The following is a 23,661-nucleotide window of genomic DNA, read 5'->3' as shown; positions in this document are numbered from 1 at the left end:
TCGAGAGATGGCCTCTCCAAAATACACCGTTAATACTTCGCTTCAGACCACCCAACACTTTTTTAGCCATCATCACTCACAATCTGCATCTCTGGATTTTTCTCAGTAACTACAGGACGAACATTTCCGTGCTCCCCGGCATGCGGTACAAACACATTGGCCCGTCCTTCTCACCTTCACGTCCTTTTCACCTTCACGTGCACTACAGTGCCAGTTTCCAGTGTACACCGGCGTAATTTTGACTCCTGGCATATACATATATTCTCATACACATTGACCTACTGTCAATGAGCCTATTGATTATATTTTTTTCTTCCGTTTTAAACAAGCTCCTTGAGCTCTACTACACACGGCTCGTCACGTCACTTTCACATTCTCGTGCTGCTACACTATGCCCACATTTTGGCTCTCCCACTCGTTATTTCCTTTATCCGTATGTGTATCACACGCCTCCTATTTTGAGCCGTCCTGATTCCCCTCACTTTCAATCACTGTGCTGTTCAACGCCCTGCACATGTGTTATATGTGCTCTCATTGTTTTTCTCCCCAACGGGGATGCTGCGTATGTACCATCACTTTGTATGCATACACAAATTGCACTATATAAACTGTTATGTTAATGCTATGATGTATCTTCACAGCCCTGATGAGTCACAGGTATCGCCCTGTTGATGAAATACGTGTCGGCTGGCGTTTGTAAAATCTTTAAGAAAAGAACTACATAAAGCTAACGTGCTGGTTTTACCACATCACCGGTGTCAATCGCTTTTGTCTTTGACTACTGTATTATCAGAACTATTGACCATACGTGTGCCCAGTACTTCTTGTATAAGAACTGCCACAAGGATTGGTGCCCAGAAAGATGGGTCTGATTTATAGAGATCAGGAGGGATGCCATCTGGACCCGGGGGCTTGTTACTGGTTAGACCAGCAATCCCCGCCTCCACCTCTATCTGCTCAAAGGTCACGCTGTCGGTTTTATATTCCCTAGTTGGCTGTCCATGGGGAGCCATAGAGCCCTTAAACATAGTTTGAAAATGGGACACCCATTCTTCCTCCGTGATGTGGGAGCCTAGGTCACCACCTGTGTCTTGCGTAAACAGTGGTCTATTGACAATACCCCAGAACCTTGAGCTGTTCCCTAGGGTACTCGTTTCTAACAGCTCTTTCAATGTCTCCTCCTTAAGAGCTGCCTTGCGTGTGGCTAAGACCTATTTGTATTCTGTGCGACACACACATATATATGGTTGGTTTCTCGGGGTAACATTCAGGGCCTCCTTCAACTTTTGTGCTGCCTGGGAGCAGGTGAATCAAACCAATTAGTGTTTGGGGTAACTGCCTTGCGAGCTGGTGCACTTAAAAGTTCTCCTGCCTTAGTAGAAATGGTATTAAAGGCATCTCTCAGTAGGGTACCTGGCGAGACACAGAGGACAAATTCGGCAGCACGAGTGTCTCTCACCTCCTTGTAAAAAACATTGGGATCAATCTGCGACCATTTAAGACTGCGCCTACCGTCCGTTGGTCTAAACTTTCCCGATATCACTACATTCGATTTTCTAATTAAAAGTGGGCCACTCAGGTGTACACAGAGAGGATTGTGATCACTAAATGCACTATCCCCAATGGTGAACCCATGAAATAGAGACTGGATTGGTGATGAAATTAAAATATGATCAATGAAAGATCCACTGCCTCTCCCTTTAAAAGAAGGGACCAGAGGTTTACTATAAGGGGTGGAGAGATATATTAATGTCAATAGGTCAAATTTATTGAGTAGGTTGTTCAGTTCTTCCCCCTGGGTAGAGTAGAACCCCTGCATTCGGTGGCATCCTAAATCGACCATTACAGTAGTCTTTGGGTCACCATATGGGTGTATGTTAAAATCACCCAACACCATTAGAGAATGTGAAATAAAACCACATGTCTTCCTTATGTAGAAGGCCAACTGGTGATGTTGCATTCCCCATGTGTACTATTCAGTGTGTTATAAAAGTTGATCAAGCCCATACTGGTTTTCCCATTCTTTAGAACAAAATCCTGGAGACCCTGACTAGAGAATGGAAGGATCCGGACCTGAAAGTCCAGTCCCAAGGATATATAAATGACCAGACCGCCCTTAGCTCTGCCATGTACTGACGGGGAGGCGGAGACAAATAAAGCCCTAAATCCCTCCAAAAACCGATTGCAATTCACCAACCATGTCTCCTGAAGACAAATTACGGAAAATTGCCTAACAAACTGCTGCCATGTGGGGTCCTGGAATTTTTCTTCCAAACCTGCTATGTTCCATGATAAAACATTGTTATCCGGTTTGCTGGGGGTTCCATATGCTATTTGAGGAACACTGTGCTGATGTTCTGTTGTGACCCTACATAACTTGTCATGCCTAATCCTCAGGTCAGTTTGGGGTGACACCCTCACTCTAGTAAGTAACTTGCTATTGTGTGTTGTAAGGCAGCGAAAGAGGAAGGTGTTGTTAGCCTCATTAGTAGCTCGCCTATGTTCCTTCTCAAACGAGGGCTGTTAAGTAGGGAAAAATGTAGCCGCTGTCTAACCACTGTTTACATAAAAAAGAACAAGAAACAAGAACCCATAAAACAATAACAAATATTGACTTAATCACTATCAGATACTAGTAGCAAAGCATGGCTTGTCCTTCCCTGTCTGTTTTGTTAGGGACCCATTTGGCATTATTTTTTGCTAATTTTCCGAGGAAAAGCCTTGTCGTCTTTTGTGAAGTACTGGAAGTCACTCTTTTAGAGAATGTTTAACTTTAACTGTTGGATGTTTTGTCTGTTAGCACTAGTGTTCTTGAGGGGCAGGAAAAGACTTTACATTCTCAGCTCTCTCTGAACAATCTTGAAAGATGAAGAAAAACCAAAACACAGAAGCCAGCAGGTACCACAGCAGCTTTTATTGCTTAGGATTTTTCTAGGACTTGCTCCTTCATTCTGTAGTCCTGGATGAAGACAACAATAGTTCTAGAAGGACTATAACTTTTCAGTTTCTGTAGAGGATCCTGTGTGATCTTGCAATGTGCAAGTCATGTTGAGCCTCGGAGGTGTTTGATATAATAGTATGTCTAAAATCAGTCACAAACTTCTCAATGGGTTCATTACCCTTGGTACTTCCGGTATCCCCAAGAAATGTGGGCTAGATTCGTGAGATCTTTTCATGACATCTTCGGTTTTACAGTTCAGGTAGTGGAGGGCCCCAAGCATGTTTTTTAAAGAATATTTGTACAACTGTCTTCTAGGAGCTTCATCTTCTGCATGACTACCACCACCCTGATGGATAACGCTTCACGTCTCTTGCAGAGAGTTTCCAAATGCCTTGATTTTCCCCAGGTCTTAGTATCTTCCAACAAGTCACTGGTTTACTGCTCTTATGCCAACATACTCCCATTGTTCTTTATGAAATCTAGAGCTGGCAACATTGTTCCTTTTTGCCTTCTCAATATTTGAGAGGTAGGAATCGGAGGAGAGAAAGGGAGATGTGAGAGATTATTGCTCCGAATCATAGTCATGTCTGAGTTCTGGTATGAATTCCCAATTCCAGAGTAAATCTAATCACTGCGGCTGCTGCCCACTTTTGGTCTGTCCATCAATTAACAGTAAGTCCATTGGTTTTGTCTCAGTCTGCTACCTTCAGGGGAGAGAGGTCTTGTTCTGTGCCCCAGAATTGTGCCTTTACTGATCCCAATATAGTGCCTTGGTATTCTTGCTGTGCCACTCAGCTGTGAATAACTTCTTCTTGGGTAAGTTAGCCAACACCCATGGTCAGTTTTGTTTGTGACTACATTGGATGTGCATTACTTTAGCCTTAGCCGAGCCAATGCTCCCTGAGCAAGCACTGCCAAATGACGATCAGGCTTTTATTCCATTATTGCCTCTATGGAATGGCTGCTGCCATCTCTATGCTTGTTTGTGCCGCACGTCTGTTCTCCATGGAATTCCACTTTTGTCTGTTGTACCCCCAAGAAGGTAATCCTGGGATTACCATTGTGGCTTATATTGCCGAGGCACAGGCAACTCTAATATGCACTGTGCATATTTATAAATATATCATGCAATGGTGGTGCATGGCACATATATATGTACTACTGATCACCACTGATCTTTACAAAACACTGTAAAATAAACACTAAAATAATTGCAATAGAAGTCACAACATATATAAACTGAAAACCGGAATTCCTTATTATAATGTCAAGAGACATTTCTGAGAGTTGTACTCTATGCCACCATTTAGGTCCTTATTGGTGATAATTCCAAGCCCCTTACCATTCCATGTAAATATTATGTACAGTAGCAGCTGCTACTGGACTTGGGTGGTAGGGCGGGTGTACGAACAAAAAACAGGATCTTTGGAGCCAATCACAACACTGCAATGCAGTTGGGGTGCCGCCGAGCTCTTTGCCAGGGTCCGTTTTCGTCCGATTTTGTTACAAGGCCGATTTTGCAGCTATGCTGCAAAAACGGCCCAGTAACAAAAATGGCCCACAGGGGCTCAAAACCGGCCCCACCCTTGCTGCACATCGGGGGATTGCCCGGTGCCCGCTACGGCCAGTCCGGCCCTGCACCTGCATAGATATACCATAGCTGGGGATTTTTCCAGGTGCGGATCCTCGCTAAGGTGTTAGAGTGTCACCCCACTGCTTTAAAGCAGTGCAAAGAATTTAAAAAAAAGATAATAATGGAACGTTATTATAATTTTTTTTTAGCATTGCACTTGCCGCCAGGTTAGAGTGAGGGTTGTCTGGGCTCCCCTGACATCGGGGAGGAGGAGTGTGTAGTAAGTCTCTCAGACTTAATTTACTTTTGTAGTAGTTTATTCTTCTCAAGAGATTCACAGCAACAACAGGCACAGTCAGGAATAACTGACGAAACCGTAACCCCACATTCTCGAAGGGAATACAGAACACCATGACAAGAGAATTCCAACTACAAGTGCCCGAAAGGGAAAATCTAAACACAGAATACTACATTATCCCCTCTCTCCCAAAACCAACAAAAGAAAGAAAGCTTTAAGATAGAAACAGAGGAAAGAAAGAAAAGAAAGATAGAGAAAATACGAATGAGAAGGCAAGAAAGAATACTCATATAAAAACTAAATGACAATGACTAAGCAAAAGAAACTCATCTAAATCTTAAAGGAAGTTTACAAATTCTCATGCTTCTGAGAAGTTTAGATACATTTTCACAATCATTTTTAGTATTAGAATTTGAGTTAGCAAAAAAAGAATTACAATCAACATTCCTATCTTTAACCTTAACAACTCTACAAATGTTCCACCAATTCTTGTTGTTGACTCTCACTGCATTCCCACAAACTTTATCAACAATAAGAGGTTCAGGGAATTTACCCCGCCCCTTGATTACATGAACAGGACTTTTAATTCGCACAACATCGCCTACACAAATATCATGCTGAAGAACTTTCTTTCTTTCGTCAAAATATACTTTTTGTTTTTCTTGGGCTCTGCCAACATTACTTCTCGCGAAACCATCAATATCATCCATCACATTCCTTTTTACCCATTTTGACATCCAACCTGGGCAAATTTTTGTAGATGGTTTTCTTCCTTTTAAAAGTTCAAAAGGAGAGACTCCAGTAGACGAATGTACAGTAGTACGATAGAACCACAGCATAGAACGCACTGCATTTTCCACAACACATTTGTTAGCAATAGCCCACTGCACACAATTATTTAAAACTCTATTCATCCTCTCTACAAGGCCATTTGCTTGAGGATGATAAAAAGAACTCCTCTGATGTATGACACCACCTTGTTTTAAAAAGTTTTCAAATTCAGAACTGACAAACTTTACACTGTTATCAGACATTACACAAGAAGGAAACCCTTCCCTTAAAAAAATATCCTTCAAAAAATGAATCACATTTGCCGTAGTAGGTCCATTAAAAAAAAGTACTTCTGGCCACTTTGAATATTAATCAATGGCCACTACAGCAAAACGTGATGCAGACGGTAGAAGGTTGAAGGGCCCTATTAAATCGATTCCAATTTTTTCCCATGGTCTCCCTGGAAAACCAACCGGTTCAATAGGTGGTGTCCTCAACCTGTGACTCTTATCAGATGATTTACAAACAACACAACTATCAACCACTTCATCCACGCATACATCCATGTGTGGCCACCAGAACACATCTCTCAGTCTACGTTTAGTGAAGGTCTTTCCCAAATGTACCTCATGTGCACCATTTAAAAGACGTTTTCTTAAACTTTCAGGGGGTACAAGCCTTCCGCCACATATCATCTTCTACAGTTAACTCTTCTGAAATTTTCACATAAGTTTGAAACAGACAAGACACATTTTTCTCCCTAGGCCAACCAGATCTCAGATATTTCATTACTTGTACAAGAACTTCATCCTTCATCAGCTCCTTCTTCCATTCAATTTCACTCATGGCACACATCTCTTCAACATCCAAAGCAGCAACAAAACAATCATCTTGACCATCTTCTTTATCAAATTCTGAACCATTGCCTGTAACTGGTAAACGTGACAGGTAATCTGCCCGTACATTCCTCAAACCAGGTAAATAAACAACATCAAAATCATACTGCAACAATTTCGATGACAACCTAGCTATCCTGGGTGTGTGTTCTTTTATTTTTTCATCAGACAAAATAGATACTAATGGACTATGATCAGTTCTTAGCACAAAATGACTTCCCCAGATAAATGGATTGAACTTCCTGACCGCGCACCAACAAGCCAACAATTCTTTTTCTATGACTGAAAAATTCAACTCTGCTCCTCTCAAAACCCTGGAAGCATAACCTATAGTGCTGTCTGTTTTACCGTTTTCTTGAGTAAGAACAGCTCCAAGTCCAAAACCACTTGCATCTACAGTAATAGTACACTTTTTGTTAGGATCAAAAGGCTTCAAAATTCTGTCACTTACTAACTGTAACTTTATCCAATCAAACATTTCCTGACAACTTTTATCCCACTTGAACAGGACATTCTTCTTCAACATGTTGGTTAGAGGTTGAACCATTGAAGCGTAATCTTTGATAAATCTTGAATAAAATTCACTGAGCCCAATGAAAGACTTCAAACCAGATTTATCAACGGGTGGACTAGCATCAACAATAGCCTTTACCAACCCCGGACGGGGTTCAACACCATCATGCGAAATAACATGACCAAGAAACTCCATCTTTTCCTTGAGAAAAACACACTTCTCACTCTTAAGTACAACGCCTTTCTCCTGCATAATCTCCAAAACTTGATTCAAAGATTTGTCATTCTATTTTCACCAAAAATTAAAACATCATCCTGGAAAACGATGACACCAGGGGTATCTTTAAACATTTGACTCATCAATCTCTGAAAAACCGCAGCCGCCGATGCAAGTCCGAACGGCATCCTGCAGTATTGGTAGCTACCAAAAGGAGACACAAATGCAGTCAAATGTCTAGAAGATGGACTTAGTATGACCTGGTGACAGGCAGACGCCAGATCCAGCTTGGTGAACCACCTTGCTCCTCTTGTAAGTGACAACAACTCTGTGATCTTAGGCAAAGCATGTGAGTTGATTCAGATATTTTTGTTAAGACTGCGTAAATCGCCATTTTTTCTTCGCGCCACTACAAGGGGAGACAACCTCAAAGAAGACTCAATTGGCTCAATGATGCCCTTCACACATAACTCATTTAATTCTGTCTCCACACTATCTCTCACACTGAAAGGGACACTTCTCACCTTGTGTTTAATTGGAATAGCTCCATCCTTAACCTTAATCTCATGGGTAAAACCTTTAATCATTCCAAGTCCCTTTCCGAAAACAACAGGAAAAGCAAAACTCAACTTTTCCGTGTAATCAGAGGATTCTACCACACTGACTTGCTCTTTTGTGCCTGGTCTAAGAACCATCTGGAGCTAACTTTCTTTCAGGCCATGTTTCACTGAACAACTCTTGGGTAATCATCGTAATCCTTGCACCTGAATCAACAAGCAGCATCAGAGTTGTGACTCAACTTGGACCGCCCACCAAGCCCACGCACCCTAAAAACATCTGGGCCCGCTCGTGGGGTCGGGTAGATGTGGCTTCTTTAGCCTCCTCTCTCTCATCCACCAGCCCTGACCTGTCCGGTCTGTCCTCATCAGGACAAGCCCAATCCATCAACTCTTGGCTACTCTCAGCCTGCGACCCCATCGCCCCTCTAAGGCGAATCTCCTCTAAAAGGACAAATGACTCCAACCACTGGTTCATCAACGAACTGAAGGCACTAAAACTCGCGGTCCGTCAGGCCGAACGAACTTGGAGACGACAGTACTGCCCCATTCTCAAAGCGCAATACACCTCCCTCTTGCAGCAATATAAGAAGTCTATTTTGTCCACCAAAAAATTCTACTTCTCCTCCAAAATTCTAGTCGCGGAAAACAAATCCAGAGAAATGTTCTCCATCATCAACAAACTTGCATACTCCGACAGAACCACCCTCAAACCCTCCCCCTCTCAACCCCTTTGTGACTCCCTGAATTCTTATTTTTTAGATAAAATTGCAACAATCAAAGCCAATATCCTCCCCCCCTCCCCCTCCTTCCTCATCCCTCCTTGCCCCCCCACAGAGGCTCAACTCGACTCTCTCCCTCCTTTAACACTTGAATCTTTTCTCTCCCTCCTCCCTTTAGTTAAATCCGGTTCCCCACTTGACCCTTGTCCCGCTCACATTCTCGGCCGCATTTTCACTATCTGTCCGCTACCCCCTCTCACTTTTCTTAACTGCTCCCTGTCCCAGGGCGTGGTTACCCCGGTTCTCAAATCTGCTATAATCCTCCCCATCCTAAAAAAACCTGGCTCAGACCTTTCTGTCCCCGCCAACTACCGCCCCATCTCTCTGCTCCCTTTTCTAGAGAAAGTCCTGGAGCGACACGTCACCAAAGTACTATCCACCTACGTGGAAGCAAACCAAATCCTGGCGCCTCGCCAAGCTGGCTTTCGCCCGGCTCACTCCACTGAGTCGGTCGTGCTTTCAGTACTTGACAACCTTAGAGAGGGAATGGACACTAACATCCCCCAGGCCTTGGTGCTACTCGATCTTTCTGCCGCCTTCGACACGGTGGACCATTCCATCTTACTCTCCCGTGTCGGAGCGGCAGGGATAGGCGGCACCGCCTTGGTCTGGCTGTCCTCCTTTCTAAGCGATCGCACCCAGGCGGTTCGCCCAGGCGACTTCTCGGCTGAACCTCGGAAGGTGGTATGTGGGGTCCCCCAGGGCTCCTCTCTTTCCCCTCTATTGTTCAACCTGTATATAGCTCCCCTCATCTTCGCTCTTCAACAAATGGAGGTCTCCGTATATAACTATGCGGACGACCTCCAGCTCATATTTTCTCTCTCTCACTGCCCTGATTCTAAATCTAACTTCCAATCCACAATGCTTTTCATCCGAGACTGGATGAATCACAACCACCTGAAGTTAAACCCAGATAAGACAGAGCTTGTTCTGACAGGTGGTTGCTCCAGTCCCTGGTCCCCTCTCTTCTGGCCTTCTTCTCTTGGTCCCCCCCCATCTCCTTCTTCTTCTGTCAAAACCCTCGGTATAAAAATTAATAACCAACTCACTCTGCACTCCCAGGTAAGCTCGGTGGTCTCCTCCTCTTTTCTATCCCTCCGCACTATCCGTAAAGTTTCCCGCTTCTTCTCTTTCACGGCCCTGAAACTCATCGTACTTGCCATGGTCATCTCCCGCTTAGACTATGCCAATGCCCTTTACCATGGCATGCCAGCCTACAATGTACGACGACTTCAGTTGGTCCAGAACCAAGCGGCTCGCCTGGTCTACAACCTCTCGAAATCCCTTCACGTTACCCCCCTTCTAAAATCCTTGCACCGGCTCCCTATGCGCGAACGCTCCCTTTTCAAAGTGGGCTGTCTCGCCTTCCAGGCTCAGTCAGGCCCATCCCCCGCTTTTATCTCTTCTGAGATCAAACCTTATGCCCCCTCCAGAGAACTCCGCTCCTCTTCTCATCACCTACTCACATTCCCCTGTTTTCGTCGTAAAAAATGGGGAGGGTCTAAATTTTCCACCCTTGCCCCCACTTTCTGGAACTCCCTTCCTATCCAACTTAGATCCTCTACCCAATACCAGCTCTTCAGAAAGGCCTTAAAAACCTTTCTATTCTCAAAAGCTTTCCCCTCATAAATCCCCCTCAGTCCCTCTCTCCTGACTCGTGTTCCTCAGGGACTCAGCATACTGTAGCGCCATGAAACCGCTCAGGTGTACGCGCGCTTTATAAATAATTTTAAACTTAAACTTGTGTTGCCCACACCAATATCAATATACGGATCAACACATTCTGACGAATCTCCAGCGACGATTACATTATCATGTACCACCACAATCATTTCCCTCAGATCGTCTTGAATGCTATTTACAGTGTCACATTCCATGACAACAATATCAGAAATATCAAACATTTCCCACCCCACTAGTGTTTCCTTGACTTAGGTTTTTATTCATTAACCCTAGATTTGGCTGCCTATTATTTTGACACATTTTTGCAAAATGTCAAAATCTTCCACAATTTCGGCAAGTAGAGTTTCTAGCAGGACAGAATCTGTTTCCCTTATTGGGTGCCAAATTACCACACCTGTAACAAATGTTTACTTGGTTTGAAAAAGGTGTTCCTTTCGTAACGTTGTGAACCAGGCAAAGTATTTTTATCATAACGTTGTGTAACAGGCATTGATTTATTTTCTTTAGCTCTGACCGCAGAAATTGCCTCCTCGCTCTTCTTTTCAAGTTCCTTAACTTCTTTTTTTGACAACTCAATACTTTTAGCTGTGCGAATAGTTTCCTCCAAAGTAGGATTTCCCAAGGTAAGTAACTTTTGTTGAATCGACTTGTCTGTGCATTTGCAAATATACTGGTCCCTAATCAATTGTTCTCTGAACGTCTCAAATTCGCACTCAGCACTTAAATGCCTAAGTGTAGACACATACGTTTCTACATCCTCACCAGGCAATTGCTCCCTTTTGAAGAATTTATGCCTGATTACCACCAGGCTAGGTTTTATGTCAAACCTCAACTCCAATTTCCTTCTTGTCTCCATATATTCACCAATTTCTTCTTCCGCATTGTCGCTTACTAAAGGAGGTAAATGCTTATAAATCTCCATCCCCTCAAATCCTAATGAATGCAAAAGTAAGAACTTCTTCCGCTCTGCACGGTATCTAGATGCATCTATTGCTCCCAGGTACGTCTCAAATGCATCAAACCATTTTTTCCATGCTATTGGCGGGTTTCCAGGTGTTTCCATAAAAGGTGGTGGTGGTGAAACAGACTGCATTTTACTTACGAGTTATTTTGTATAACAAATTTCCCAAACTACACAGTCTGTGAAAATTATAGCTTAATTTGATCGACCTCTCTTTTTGTTCCAAGTCTATTTTATTTTATGAGGTAATTCTGCAGTGTTCTTGACTGTATAAGCAAAACTTTTCCTTTAAATCATCTTATTCTTTTTAAAATACTTCTTGTAGTGTTCCTGACTGTTTAAATGCAGCACTATTCCTTTAAATCTTTTATTTATTTATTTCCATAACTTAAGCAGTTCCGTTAAACTCTTAATTGACTGTAATGCCTACAACGCGGTACTATGTACGCAAATTAAAATGTAAATCCGTCTTTGCCAACCACGTGAAATGGCCGACCGAGCAGCCGCTTGCGTTGCCAACCACGCACATGTCACTTTCAATGTTGTAAAATGTCTGCTACAGATCGCGCTTGCCTGCTCGCGTTGCCAACCACCTCTGTCAACGTTGCCAATCACGTCTCGTGCTGCAGTATTTTCCTTGAATGTAGATCTGCTTCCCGCTTTTGACACCAATGATAGCACTGCTCTTCCGGAGGATATTCTAATCACTTATCTTCTTTTCACGAGTCCCGCAGCATCAATGTTCCTTTTAAGCTCCGCTGCTACCACTGCTGTTACTTAATCTTCGACGAGGTTCGGGTCCTTTCCAATCTCTTGAGCTTCGTTGCCACGTAAAAATGTAGTAAGTCTCTCAGACTTAATTTACTTTTGTAGTAGTTTATTCTTCTCAAGAGATTCACAGCAACTTCAGGCACAGTCAGGAATAACTGACGAAACCGTAACCCCACATTCTCAAAGGGAATACAGAACGCCATGACAAGAGAATTCCAACTACAAGTGCCCGAAAGGGAAAATCTAAACATAGAATACTACAGAGTGGTTGCTGCACTCTTAAGTGCACATGACTGTTTGGCCGGCCGTCTCGGGCCTGCCAAACAGTCATGCGCACTTTGCATGTTCTCCACCCAGGCTATCTTACAACCTTGGTGGAAAAAAATGCCCAGGCTCCCACTCCCTCTCTGAGCGCCGAACTACAGGGCTCAGTCCAATCACAACGCTGCTATCAGCAGCGTCGTGATTGACTAGGGAGTCTGGAAACCGGGTGCTTCCAGTTCCTGCTTCCTGAGGAGAGGTGGTGGGTGGCGACGGCATCCAGCAGGTAAGTTTGCTTTTTTCTTTTTTATTTATTTCCTAACCCCCAATCTGCCCCCCTCCACCTCCCAACCCTACCAACCACTACTGATATTTTCCTTTGAAAAGACGTTTTCAGGAAAAAAATCACAGCACAGTTCCAAAGGAAGTTGCAATCAGGCAACAATTTTGGGAATACATTAAATGGCAGGTAGCTCTCCATATTTCGGAACAAGTACCGGTAGATAGCAGTAAAGCTGCCAAATATTGCAGCTTGAAGGAAGCTGGTAGGTCCATTTAATATCTTGCTAATATTAAGATTCCGCAGTCATAAGTAAATTCTGAGTATGTATGTTGATGTTTACTTGATTGTACATTACTCAATAACACCGGCTTTTATTTAAGAAACCTGCATTATTTAATACGGAAGCATGACCCCTGGTGCTAAATAATTCTCAATTACCTGACCAGAAGAGTGTAAAAAAAAACATTTTTAATTGGAAAGTGGAGTGCTGAGGAAAACTTACCTTTGCTCTCTCTGTCACATAATATATTACTCCTATAAGAAAAAAACAAAGATAGACTGACACAAGAATAGCGCAGCACATCTAAAGTCTACAATGCATAGAATTTTGCATTTTGTTATAATAGAGGCCTAGAACATAATAAAAGTATCCATTGCATTAACATTATGAAATGGTGTGTGGCCTTTGAGGTGGTGAAAAACTAAAACGCTGCTAGTTGTTTGTTATAACGGTGTTTGACTTCCTAACCCCATTGTTCTATTTGATGTTATAAATACATTTAAACTTAATGATTTTAAAATGTGCCTTTCACTTTAACAAGTTTTGTGTAAAACATTGGGTCTGTCCATAGGAAAATGTCGTGTATTTTTCAAAGCAAATTTCTCCCTTTTCAGAGGTTCGAGTCATAAATCTTTTTGTAGATCTGCCCCCACCTCATCATCAAGGCATTGTGCATAGCTAGGGAAGTCAACACATCTTTTCAAGGACAAACGTCACTGTATTATTGTTCCACCAGATTCATTGGTGTGGCTCACACTTCACACCCAATCGGGAATGGCGGGGTTCAGTTCAGAACAAGCTGCTGTGATATGTGTGAGAAGCTATATTGTGGCGTTGTATAGAAGTGAGTTAAAAGCCTCTCGCCTCTCAGTGGTCATCAGCAATAATTTTGCCCATTCGAGAGGGAAAGCAGCGACATTTCCCTGGGGACCGCATGTGTGACAAAGAAGTGTAGCTGTGGAAGTACAAGTCTTTTCTCAATGAGGCTTTTCAGAGTAGAACAGCTCAGTTCATTTGTTTAATGATCGTAAAGCACAAAGCAGAAGTAAAAAAGTTAACACCACTTTCATGTTGAAAAATCACATGCGTAACTTGATAAACTAATGTGCAACATAGAGTGTCAAGAGCTCTATTGTGCTTCACTGTGATCCATAGTTTACACCATTTCTTTGCATTGCTACAACACTGCCGTACATTGGCTCCGCACTTTTATGTTGGCATGCTTTTCTTGTTAGCATTTTACTGTATACTTCAGTCAATCCTTCTTTTTTTACCATATTTCTTATTGTTCTCCCATTTTGTATTTCTTTCTTTATTTTACTTTCTTATTTACATGTGTTTTTTTGTCTCTTAGCTCTTTTTCCTTGCCATATTCATGCTAATTTTCATTTTCTTGTGTGACTTTATCACTACCTCTTTTTCTTTTATTCTTTTCAGGGTATTTTCTTGTTTCTCTGGGTACTCTCTTGCCCTCAATAATTTTTCTTATTTTTTCCATGTCGTTTTGTTAAAATATTTCACTGTTGAGGGCGATAATAGCACACCTCTCCAGGTACAGAGGGGGTTACAGTGCATTTTTCAATAAAACATGATTATTTACACCACACAGTATAAGTGCACTAAAAACTGAACTATAGACAAGCACTGAGGCATGCATCTGAGGTGGAACAAACAAGGGCTCAATATGGACTTCGGAACAGTTGGAAAGGGTATCAGTCAGTTGGAAAGGGTAGACCCTGAGGAATTCCTGGCCTCAAGTAGTTGGATATACAAAGTTTAGCAAATTATGCAGACAGAGTAGGTTGGCAGGTCGAAAGTATTTGTAAATGACATACTTCAAAAACTGAGCATTTAGAAAACAAACAAAAGTATGATTTCGGAGGCCACTAGAAATCAGTACATATTGGGGTAATGTGCTTGAAGTGATCGCCTCGTCTCAACATATGAGCTCCTTCGCTTTGAAAAAGCTGAAGCTTCCTAGTTAAACATATATGGGGCTTTTTCATGATGTAAATATGCTAATATGAAAGCATCAAGTTTTGATTACATATCCCTGGCCACAGGAAAACACATTTGGGTCTCTCTGTACTCTTGGATAGTTACAGTATTATCACTGTCAACTAAGATCTTCCCATGTTCGGGGGGGTTTAGTCAAAGGGCAATGGCCGGCTGTGCTTATTAGTGGAAGCACACTGTCACTCTTCCCTGTTCTCATTCTTACCCCAGAACATCATCTTATTAGGTCTGTATTGTGTGGATCAAAATTTAAAGATGCAAGTATTTAATAATCAGTGCACTCCACAACTTTTCAAACTTAAGTGTAAGCCACTGTCTTCTTTATATTCAGCCTGATGTTTCAGTCAGAGATTCTGAATAGTTAATGAATTTCACCTATGGAGCTATGGAGTGAGACATAGATCTGGCTGTTATCAGAATGCCTGTGGCCTAACAATGTATTATATCTGGTGACTCCCAGTGGCTTCATACACACATTGGTTATTTGGGGTAGCCTCATTGACCTGTGGGAAATTGTCAAAAGGGATGGAGGATCACAAGTGATACATGATAGCATATAGGATAACTCCTAGCATGAATAAATGTAGCAAATGTTACTCTACTCCCAAGTTCCTGTAGATCTACTTAGGAACTGCAGGAGTACCGAGGAAAACATTAATAAATGCAAATTCCTTTTCAAACACTTCTTAAAAACTAGGAATTACTTGTGGATGCAATTTAATTTCTCATATTTAGTTTGGCTGACAATTGTCGGAAGTGTGACAACTATACACTAATCAGTCCTTGCCTAGGCTCAAACAATAGTTGAGCAACCCGTCCTGCTTGGCCATACTCCTTTTTCAAAGAAACAAAAATTATCCTTATATTTTGCCCCTAATTGGTCCTCATTGATGAGGAGCAGCTCGATTGTCTAGTTAGAACATGGTCATGACCTAGCTGTGGACATAGACTTTACACTAAGGGCCTGCTTACGAGTCTAGTGGTTTGAGGACTTCCAGAACCGCAGTGGTGCAGCGGTGGCAGTCCAGCCACCACCGTTCGGGCAGTCTGACCGCCCTATTATGAGTTGGGCATTCGGTCCATAATTGGACCGCCAGCTTTGCCAGGGAACCACCATTCCATGACTGTGGCACAGCGGTCAGGGGCTATGTAATATAAAGGTGATGCCGCTGCAGCACCGCCATGCACATTACAAGTTTCAGGACTGCCAGTGGTTTCATGGAGGTCTTTCCTCCATGAAAAGGCTGGCGTTGCTGAAACAAAGGGGGCCCTACAGGGCCCCCTGTGCCCCTCAGACTGGGTATGCATGCGGAGGGCACATCAAGTGCCTCCCTGTGTGCATGCACCCAAGTTCCTGCACGACATGGGCTTTAGAGTCCCTGCCATGCATGAACCCCGTGTGGCATTCCTATTACGGAGCCTCTCTGAAAGGCATCGCCACCTTTGCAAGATGCACCGCAGGGGGAACACCACCCTGCCCGCCCACCAGACCACACAGTTGGTTGTAATCTGCTGGGCGGGTGGCAGCGACCTTCGGCAGAGCGGTGGTGCAGCGGTTGGCACTGCTGCACTACTGCTCAGCCAAAAGTAGTAATTAGGGCCTAAGGGTCAATCACTAAATTAAATTAAAAAATTGTATGAAAATCTGTAACATTACAAAATTAGGATCAACCACATATCAGTTACTGTGGACCTCAGCCCAGCCCAGAATGCTGCAAAACATACTCGCAACAGCAGCAACTGTTGACCTATTGAGTATGAATCCAGCAAATGAATGTACCAGGTCCATGCCCCTCGGGAGCTTGTAAATCAGATACACAACAGTAAATTCCTTTTTCATACCCTTCACATGCACCTGACTCAGTGGCAGTAAAGAAACTGAATGTATATGAATACCTGGCTGTGGCATTCGAGGTTGATAACTAGCATGAATGACATCAAGCTCCGTCTTCCTCGTGAGAAACTTCAATTATTCCAAATGAAATAAACAGAAAACATTGTATCCAAGACAATTCAACAGAACAAAGATGAACTCAGAACTACCAAAAAAATAAATGTCATTAAATTCCCAAAATGCTACCACTGGCTTGGGGGGGCTAAGAACCAAATGGGGGGAAACACACCAAAAAGAAACAACCCCTAAAGAAAAGTCTATTAGCAGAAAAAAATTACAAAATGGAAAGGTTTCAAAAACAAGTAAATATCACCACAATAAAACGGTATGTCACAATGCTGTAAGGCAAAGATGCTTTCTATAATCAGCACATTATGGCACTGCTGGGGGGAGCACAGTGCCGAGCAGATATCCATTCCCTGGGTGAGAAAAAGAGGGAGAAGAGGCAACCACAATACCAAAATCACATAAACACCAGGTATGTGGGGGCATGGGTGGAGGGGTGATGGGAGATCTGGTGTACTCCCGCCTGCCCTCCACCCCAGTGAAGTGGGTAGCTTGGCCAACAAGAGAAATTAAAGCGAAAGCGGTAAGAAGAGGGTTTCCTCCTCCATTCAAAAACATTTATAATCGAAGAAAAAAATACATTTATATTAAAGGAGTTGAAAAAAACATTATCAGTACAATAAAATATATTTTCAAAAGCAAATTAAAATATTTGATTTGAAAAAGTTGCAAGTTTTCTAATGAGCAGACCACTTTTCATTTAAGATAACTTGATATCAGCAATTCCCTAGCAGTGTTTTTAGATCCTTGTGAAAGGATTAAGTTTCCATTTTGTCAGATCTAGATTGAAGTATAAGAATGAAAAGGAAGTAGACACATCGAGCACAGTTTTTATGTTTGCTGTTAATGTTTCATTATATTATGTCATATATGATGCTAAATGGGGGTTATTAGTAACAGTAAATTGTTTTAACATTCATTTTTCTGTTTGGTTCTTTCTTGCTGTCTTTCTTTACATCTTCCTTTTTCTTTTCTTCCCTAGTGAAGTCAAGAAAGTCCACTTTGCATTTAGCCAGTTAATAAAAATGTATATTCAATATTTCCACCCTAGGTGCAACAAGTAGTAAAGAAACTGGAGAACTTCTGTACGCCAGGCAGCATATTATCGTGGTAGCAAAGGCCTTCGGCTTGCAAGCCATCGATCTGGTGTACATTGATTACAGAGATGGAGACGGGCTTCTGAGGCAGTCAAGAGAAGGGGCTTTAATGGGCTTCACCGGTACGTATTAAGCTGAACATGATTTACCATTAGATGCATTTATTACTCGAGTTGAGCAAAAATAGCAGCAGGCGGGCCGTGTTTTTTTTGTAATGAAATGTGATAGTTGGTCTCCGCTTTAGATTAAAAGGTACAAGGAAAGCGAAGGATGTGCACGTCCTCGCCGTGCTGTTAAATCATCTGGCACGCGTGAATATATTTGCATACCTATTGGGCGCTAATCAGTGCCAAGGAAGTTTTGCTTTCACAGCATTTTATAAGTGCAGTTACAGGCTCTGGCGCGAGCTTCAGGCGAACTTGATGAACATACTTGTTACAGAAAGTCCTCAGCTTGGCCTGACGCTGTAGGGCTCCCCTGAACCTGCTGTGAACTGCTGAAGTCCGCAGTTTGTCCTGCGTGGCCGTCTGTCTGCCCATGAAGGACAGGGAATGTGGGCTGCTATATTCATTCGAGCATGCAATTGAAACACGCGGGAAATCATGCATTGTTTCCTACATTTAAGAGCGAGTGTTGTATAGTTGTAAGCATCCGCTTGCTTGCATTCCCTGAAAGACGTTGAGTGTTTCCAAGACTTCTTTTCTTTTTTTTGCAGTTTTTAAAGAGCCCAAACTCAATCGAAGGTATTGGAGCGCTTTACATTAGAAACCGTTACGTTACAGAAGGACACATTCATGTTGGTGGGCACAGGTGGGATTAAGCAATGTACCCGGAGTCACAGGATTGTTGAGCCAACGCCGAGATTCGAAGCTGGTTCCCCAGTACCAAAGTGGGCAGCTCTGGCGTTTACGCCACCACCCCCCCCCCCCCCCCCCCCCCCCCACCCCTTCTCGTTTCTTTCCTAGATTTCTGACTCCTGGCCTGCGTCCCGGCGAGCGCTGGTGCTCACGATCACACCTATTTCTGTTGGCAGCCAGGACACTCCTGCAAGCCTCCTGCGGCAGGCGCGTTTCCAGAGATGGTGCACAAGGTCACCCCGGCACCCCTCGGGGCCAGACAAGCTGCCAGAATGTGTTTCTGCCATGGAGGAAAAAGTTCTATAACATGCACAAATTAGTGTTCATTATAGTAACGTCGTGCTGCTGTTTTAATTTTTGTAAGCAGCTCGTCGAAGGGCCTTAATGTTAGGGAAGACATTTATTTCGCCGAAATATTGACGTGTAAACAGCCACAAAGAATGCATTTTATGTGACCTTTATACAATATAAGAAATCATTCTTACGTGTTAAATTTCGTCTTGGCTTCTGAAACTGAAATCATGGTGCGGCACATCCAATTAATGATGCAAACACCTCCTGCAAACAAAGTCCTTGCGTTCAACTACCTACCTAAAACGTAAACTCACATCTTCGGTGAAAGATATTTTTCTGAACTAGGCTCAGACTTGCGGTTAACGCATCCCCGGCCCCGCCGTCCTTCTTTCAGAGGGGCTCGGCTTTGATGTGAAGATGTGAAAGCGAGCGGGTTCCTAATAGCTCCCCTTCTGCATGGGCCCCACAGACTCCAACGTGAGACAAAGACAATTGTGAATATGGTCCAGGCCTCTGTATTGTCAGGCCAACAAAAAGCTGACGTGTGGCTCGCCATGTTAATTCATTCAGACACATCTAATCGCGTTGTTTGCACCATTTTCAACTGTGTTCTTTAAAGCAGCACTTCAGTTGGGAAAAGAAACGGCGCAAGCCTTTCAACCGGTAGCGATGATTGGTTTAAAACATGGGCAACTTCAACACACGTTCCTGTGAAGTCTTCATTGTTTGTTTGTTTGTGCACTTGCCTTAAAATATCATACGATTTGTCCACTGTTAAAGAAAAACTGTATCAGTTCCCCCGCCACACTAGTGACTTCAATGATAAGGCTACATTCATCCTACTTCAATTTTTAACTTGTGTGCGCTGAATTTTTCCCTACCAGGGCAGATGAAAAATATGTTTACATCGTTATAGGCTTATTTTCTTTTAGTTTGGACAGTGACACATTCCCTACAAATGGCTTTTGAATTTCCTTAAAAATATCAAACAGTGCAATAGCGACTTCAGCCTCTGATTTGCTCATTAGAGCCTCTGCACAAGTTGCATGCTGAGTACACAGGTATAAATACGAAACACCACAGGGTTGTCTTGTTTGTCACTTTCTCTGAGGTGGACAAACATAACAGTGCTTTAAATTTGCCTAAGAGGGTCGACGAGTATTGGTTACAGCACAATTTGTCAAGCAGAACTTACAAATAAAATGACACAGTCTTACATTTTTTGTGTCTTACAGTTGTTTATGCCAACCTTTACCTGTCAACTGCGCCTGTAGGAAAGTACCACAGTCCTTTTTAGTGTGGATTAAGAGTTCAGTTATGCCTTTTATATTTGCATTTCAACTCCCCCAAAAAGTTGTATGTTTGGACAACTCTTTTCTGTATTTGTACACAGAAATGTACCCGCAGAAATCCTGAGCACTACAGTATTGGCTGTGCACTTGGGCCTCAACTCTGATTACCTGATTTTAGCAGACCCTGCTGTATACTGTCGAAAAGCAATATCTTTAGCTAACTTGGTTTTGGAGTAATGTTCATTGCTAAATACGCTTCTCAGGGTGAAAATGATTTGAAGCCATTACAAGTTTATGTCATACTATGTTTTGTAGGCTTTAGCACTTGTAATAAATAAGCAATTCGCTGTTTTGTAGATTTCAGTAGTTTCTGGGTACTAAAAAATTATCTTGAACATAACTCTTCTTTGTACTTTTCATACAAGTTGTTCTAAGGGAAGATTTCATCTCATATCTTATTTGGCATCATGTGTGTTTTTTAATGTTACTTAATGTTAGACAACTTTAAGCAGCCCTATTCGTTTCAGATAATTTTATTCCCTTGATTTCACTAAACAGAATCAACCCAACATATAAATGAATAAAGAAGGGTATTGTTTAAAAAGTTAAAATAAAGCAATTATTTAGGTTTTGTGTTATTACCAGTTTGTTACATTTCTTGAAAGTCAAACTTCAATGTGCAGTTTAGCATTAAACATGCCACTTCGTATTTTAAAATAAGGATTTTCAGCATCTCATCTATTGACAAATCCTTTTACCATACAATGTATAAATAACTTGTTAACGTCCAGCCCAAATCCATGCAAAAATCTCTATAACATTAAATCAGGAAGCAATAACTGTCTTTGTTTCCCCCATTCAAAATAATTCTAGAATTTTTATTAAACACCAAGGCCTTTATTAACCAATGAAAAGACTAAAACGACTGGCAGGTGAACAATGTAATGTCGCCTATTTGTATTTCTAACAAGTACACTCTGCCTGAGTGGGAGTAAAACGACTCCAATAAAGTAAGAATTTACAACTGGTTGATAAGTTTTTCCATTTAGGTTTCTCATTGAATGAAATTATTCATACATAGGGCATTTATATAAACATGTGCTGTATATACATAGATAATATGTGGCTGTATTACACCATCTACATATGAAATACTTTACTATCTTAAACTGTTGCATACTTAAAGCATCCGTTGTCAATATTTTCAATTTTTGTCTTAAACACAGTTTACTAATCTCTTGATTCTTTGCATTAGTGGTTTCGAATATTGCATTTTATGCATCAAACTTTTAAAGTGTGATTACATTATGAACTAAAATAAACACAGTTGTGTCTTGTTTAGTCTTCTTTGAATTTCTTCATTAGCAGACTGTCCTGCACTGATTATAAATGTCATTGCCGCATAAAAAAACAGATGGACAGCCATTAGATAATTATTTGTTATATGTGAAGTCCATGAGGCATTCAGTTGCTTGAGTGGCTGACACAATTTGTGGGAACATCTGTTGTTGTTTCATGTTTCAGACGCAATTTATCTTCTTTTAGGCAAGCAGGTGATACACCCTAATCAAATTCCCATTGTCCAGGAGCAATTTACTCCCAGCGCTGAACGAATACAGTGGGCTCGCGAACTGATCTCTGCGTTTCAAGAGCACCAAGAATTGGGAAAGGTAAAAATAAAATTTACATAAAATATAAAACTCGTTGCAAAAGTTGGCTTGGATCCAAAGCTTTTGATGCTAATAGTGGCAACCAAAGTCCTACTCATTTATGCTAGCTAAATGTATTTATGAATGTATACCGCAGTTGTTAGTGGATCCTATATGAGTGGGCGGTCTTTTTTCTTTAAGAATTCTTGCTGTTTTTTTCTTCATTGCAATATGGACCTGCTGCAAAATATATATTTTTATTTCACCGGAGAGCTGGTATTTCCTATATGTGACATCTCGTTGGGATTACTGCAACAATAAAAGGAGAAAAGGCTGAGAAACTGTCAGACATAATGCAGTAAAGTGTGAAGGCAATTTAAACCTAATCGGTAATAGAAGATTTAATGTAGTAAGTACCAACATCGTGGGAAATGCACCCATACAAGCATGCATATGCCCTGATTTGACGAAAAAGAGGTTTGGTTGTGAGTGTGTTCTGCCTCAACGGCAGCACCTCTATTATTCCTCAATAGGTGTGCTGCATTGCAAGCTTTCTATACCATGAGTTCACTTGTGTCATCTGTGGCTCTGACTGCTTTGCTGCTCCAGGGTTTTGCATGCCCAATGTAGAGCAGTCCTCTTGTTAAACATATCCATATCATGGTTTGGACTAGATACATTGACGACTTGTTTGTCGTCTGGCGGGGCGACAGGCCCTCGGCTGAGAGGTTTGTGGCAACACTAGACGACAACAGTCTCAACTTGAGATTCACCAGTGTAATAAGTGAGAAGTCAGTCCACTATCTAGATCTTGAGGTTTTTGCGGCAGGGCGTATCATTCAAACTAAACTCTACCGCAAGCCGACGGCAGGAAATGCCGTCCTGCACGCTGCCAGTCACCATCCCAGATCCATGGTAAGAAACATCCCTTATGGTGAACTCTTGCGCCTCAAACAAAATTGCTCAGAACATAGCGATTTCCTACAGGCACAAGAAGCTGCGGTCTCTAGATTTCTAGAGCGAGGCTATTCAAAAACTTCTTTGTCAGAAGCCTCCAAAAAAGTGGAACTCATAAACAGAAAAGAACTTCTGGTGAACAAAAACCTGAGAAGGGCAGTAGAGACAGAATCTGTGACAAGAATGATAACGACCTACAACATGAGATCAAAAGAGCTGGTCCAAATTTTCAACAACAATTGGCATATTCTGACAACAGATAGTACTCTAAAGAACAGAATATCGCCTAGACCAATGATCACATACAGGCGTTGTCAATCATTAGGTGACCATCTCACTAGGAGTCACTACAGGGCCCCCCCAAAGCCACCCAGACCGAAACCCATACAGGGTTTTTACCCCTGCATGCATTGCAAAGCATGTAAATATAGCCAGAAGAAGACCAAATATGAGGGTAGACCCAATGACCCCCGACCAACAAGAACCATTAACAAGTTCCTGAATTGCAATTCGGAATTTGTGATCTATTGTCTTGTTTGCCCGTGCTCCAAGAGGTATGTTGGAAGTACGATCAATCCAGCAAAGAAGCGCATCTTGGAGCACATGCGTGCCATCACCAACAGGGACAAAAATTACCCTGTGGCACGCCACTTCGAAACCCACCACAATAGTAACAGAGACTTACTGTCCTTTTACCTGATAGACCAATTGGAAAGGCAGGAAAGAGGTGGAGATAAAATCAGAACTCTTAG

The 23,661-nt window shown here is 42.2% G+C and overlaps 1 protein-coding gene across 1 annotated transcript in view; it reads left to right on the top strand.

Annotated features, from left to right (window-relative positions):
- Positions 1 to 23,661, top strand: part of CLYBL (citramalyl-CoA lyase) — a 2,598,854-nt gene that overhangs the window by 2,303,972 nt on the left and 271,221 nt on the right. The window contains exons 8-9 of the mRNA XM_086934376.1: positions 17,815 to 17,982; positions 21,849 to 21,973. Coding sequence (XP_086790502.1) covers positions 17,815 to 17,982; positions 21,849 to 21,973 — 293 coding nt within the window. The remainder of the gene's footprint in view (positions 1 to 17,814; positions 17,983 to 21,848; positions 21,974 to 23,661) is intronic.

The sequence above is a fragment of the Lissotriton vulgaris genome, chromosome 8 (genome assembly GCF_964263255.1).
Source record: "Lissotriton vulgaris chromosome 8, aLisVul1.2, whole genome shotgun sequence".
In the NCBI taxonomy this organism is placed as follows: domain Eukaryota; kingdom Metazoa; phylum Chordata; class Amphibia; order Caudata; family Salamandridae; genus Lissotriton; species Lissotriton vulgaris.
The sequence above is the reverse complement of the archived record's forward strand: the minus strand, read 5'-3'. Positions and strand labels throughout refer to the sequence as shown.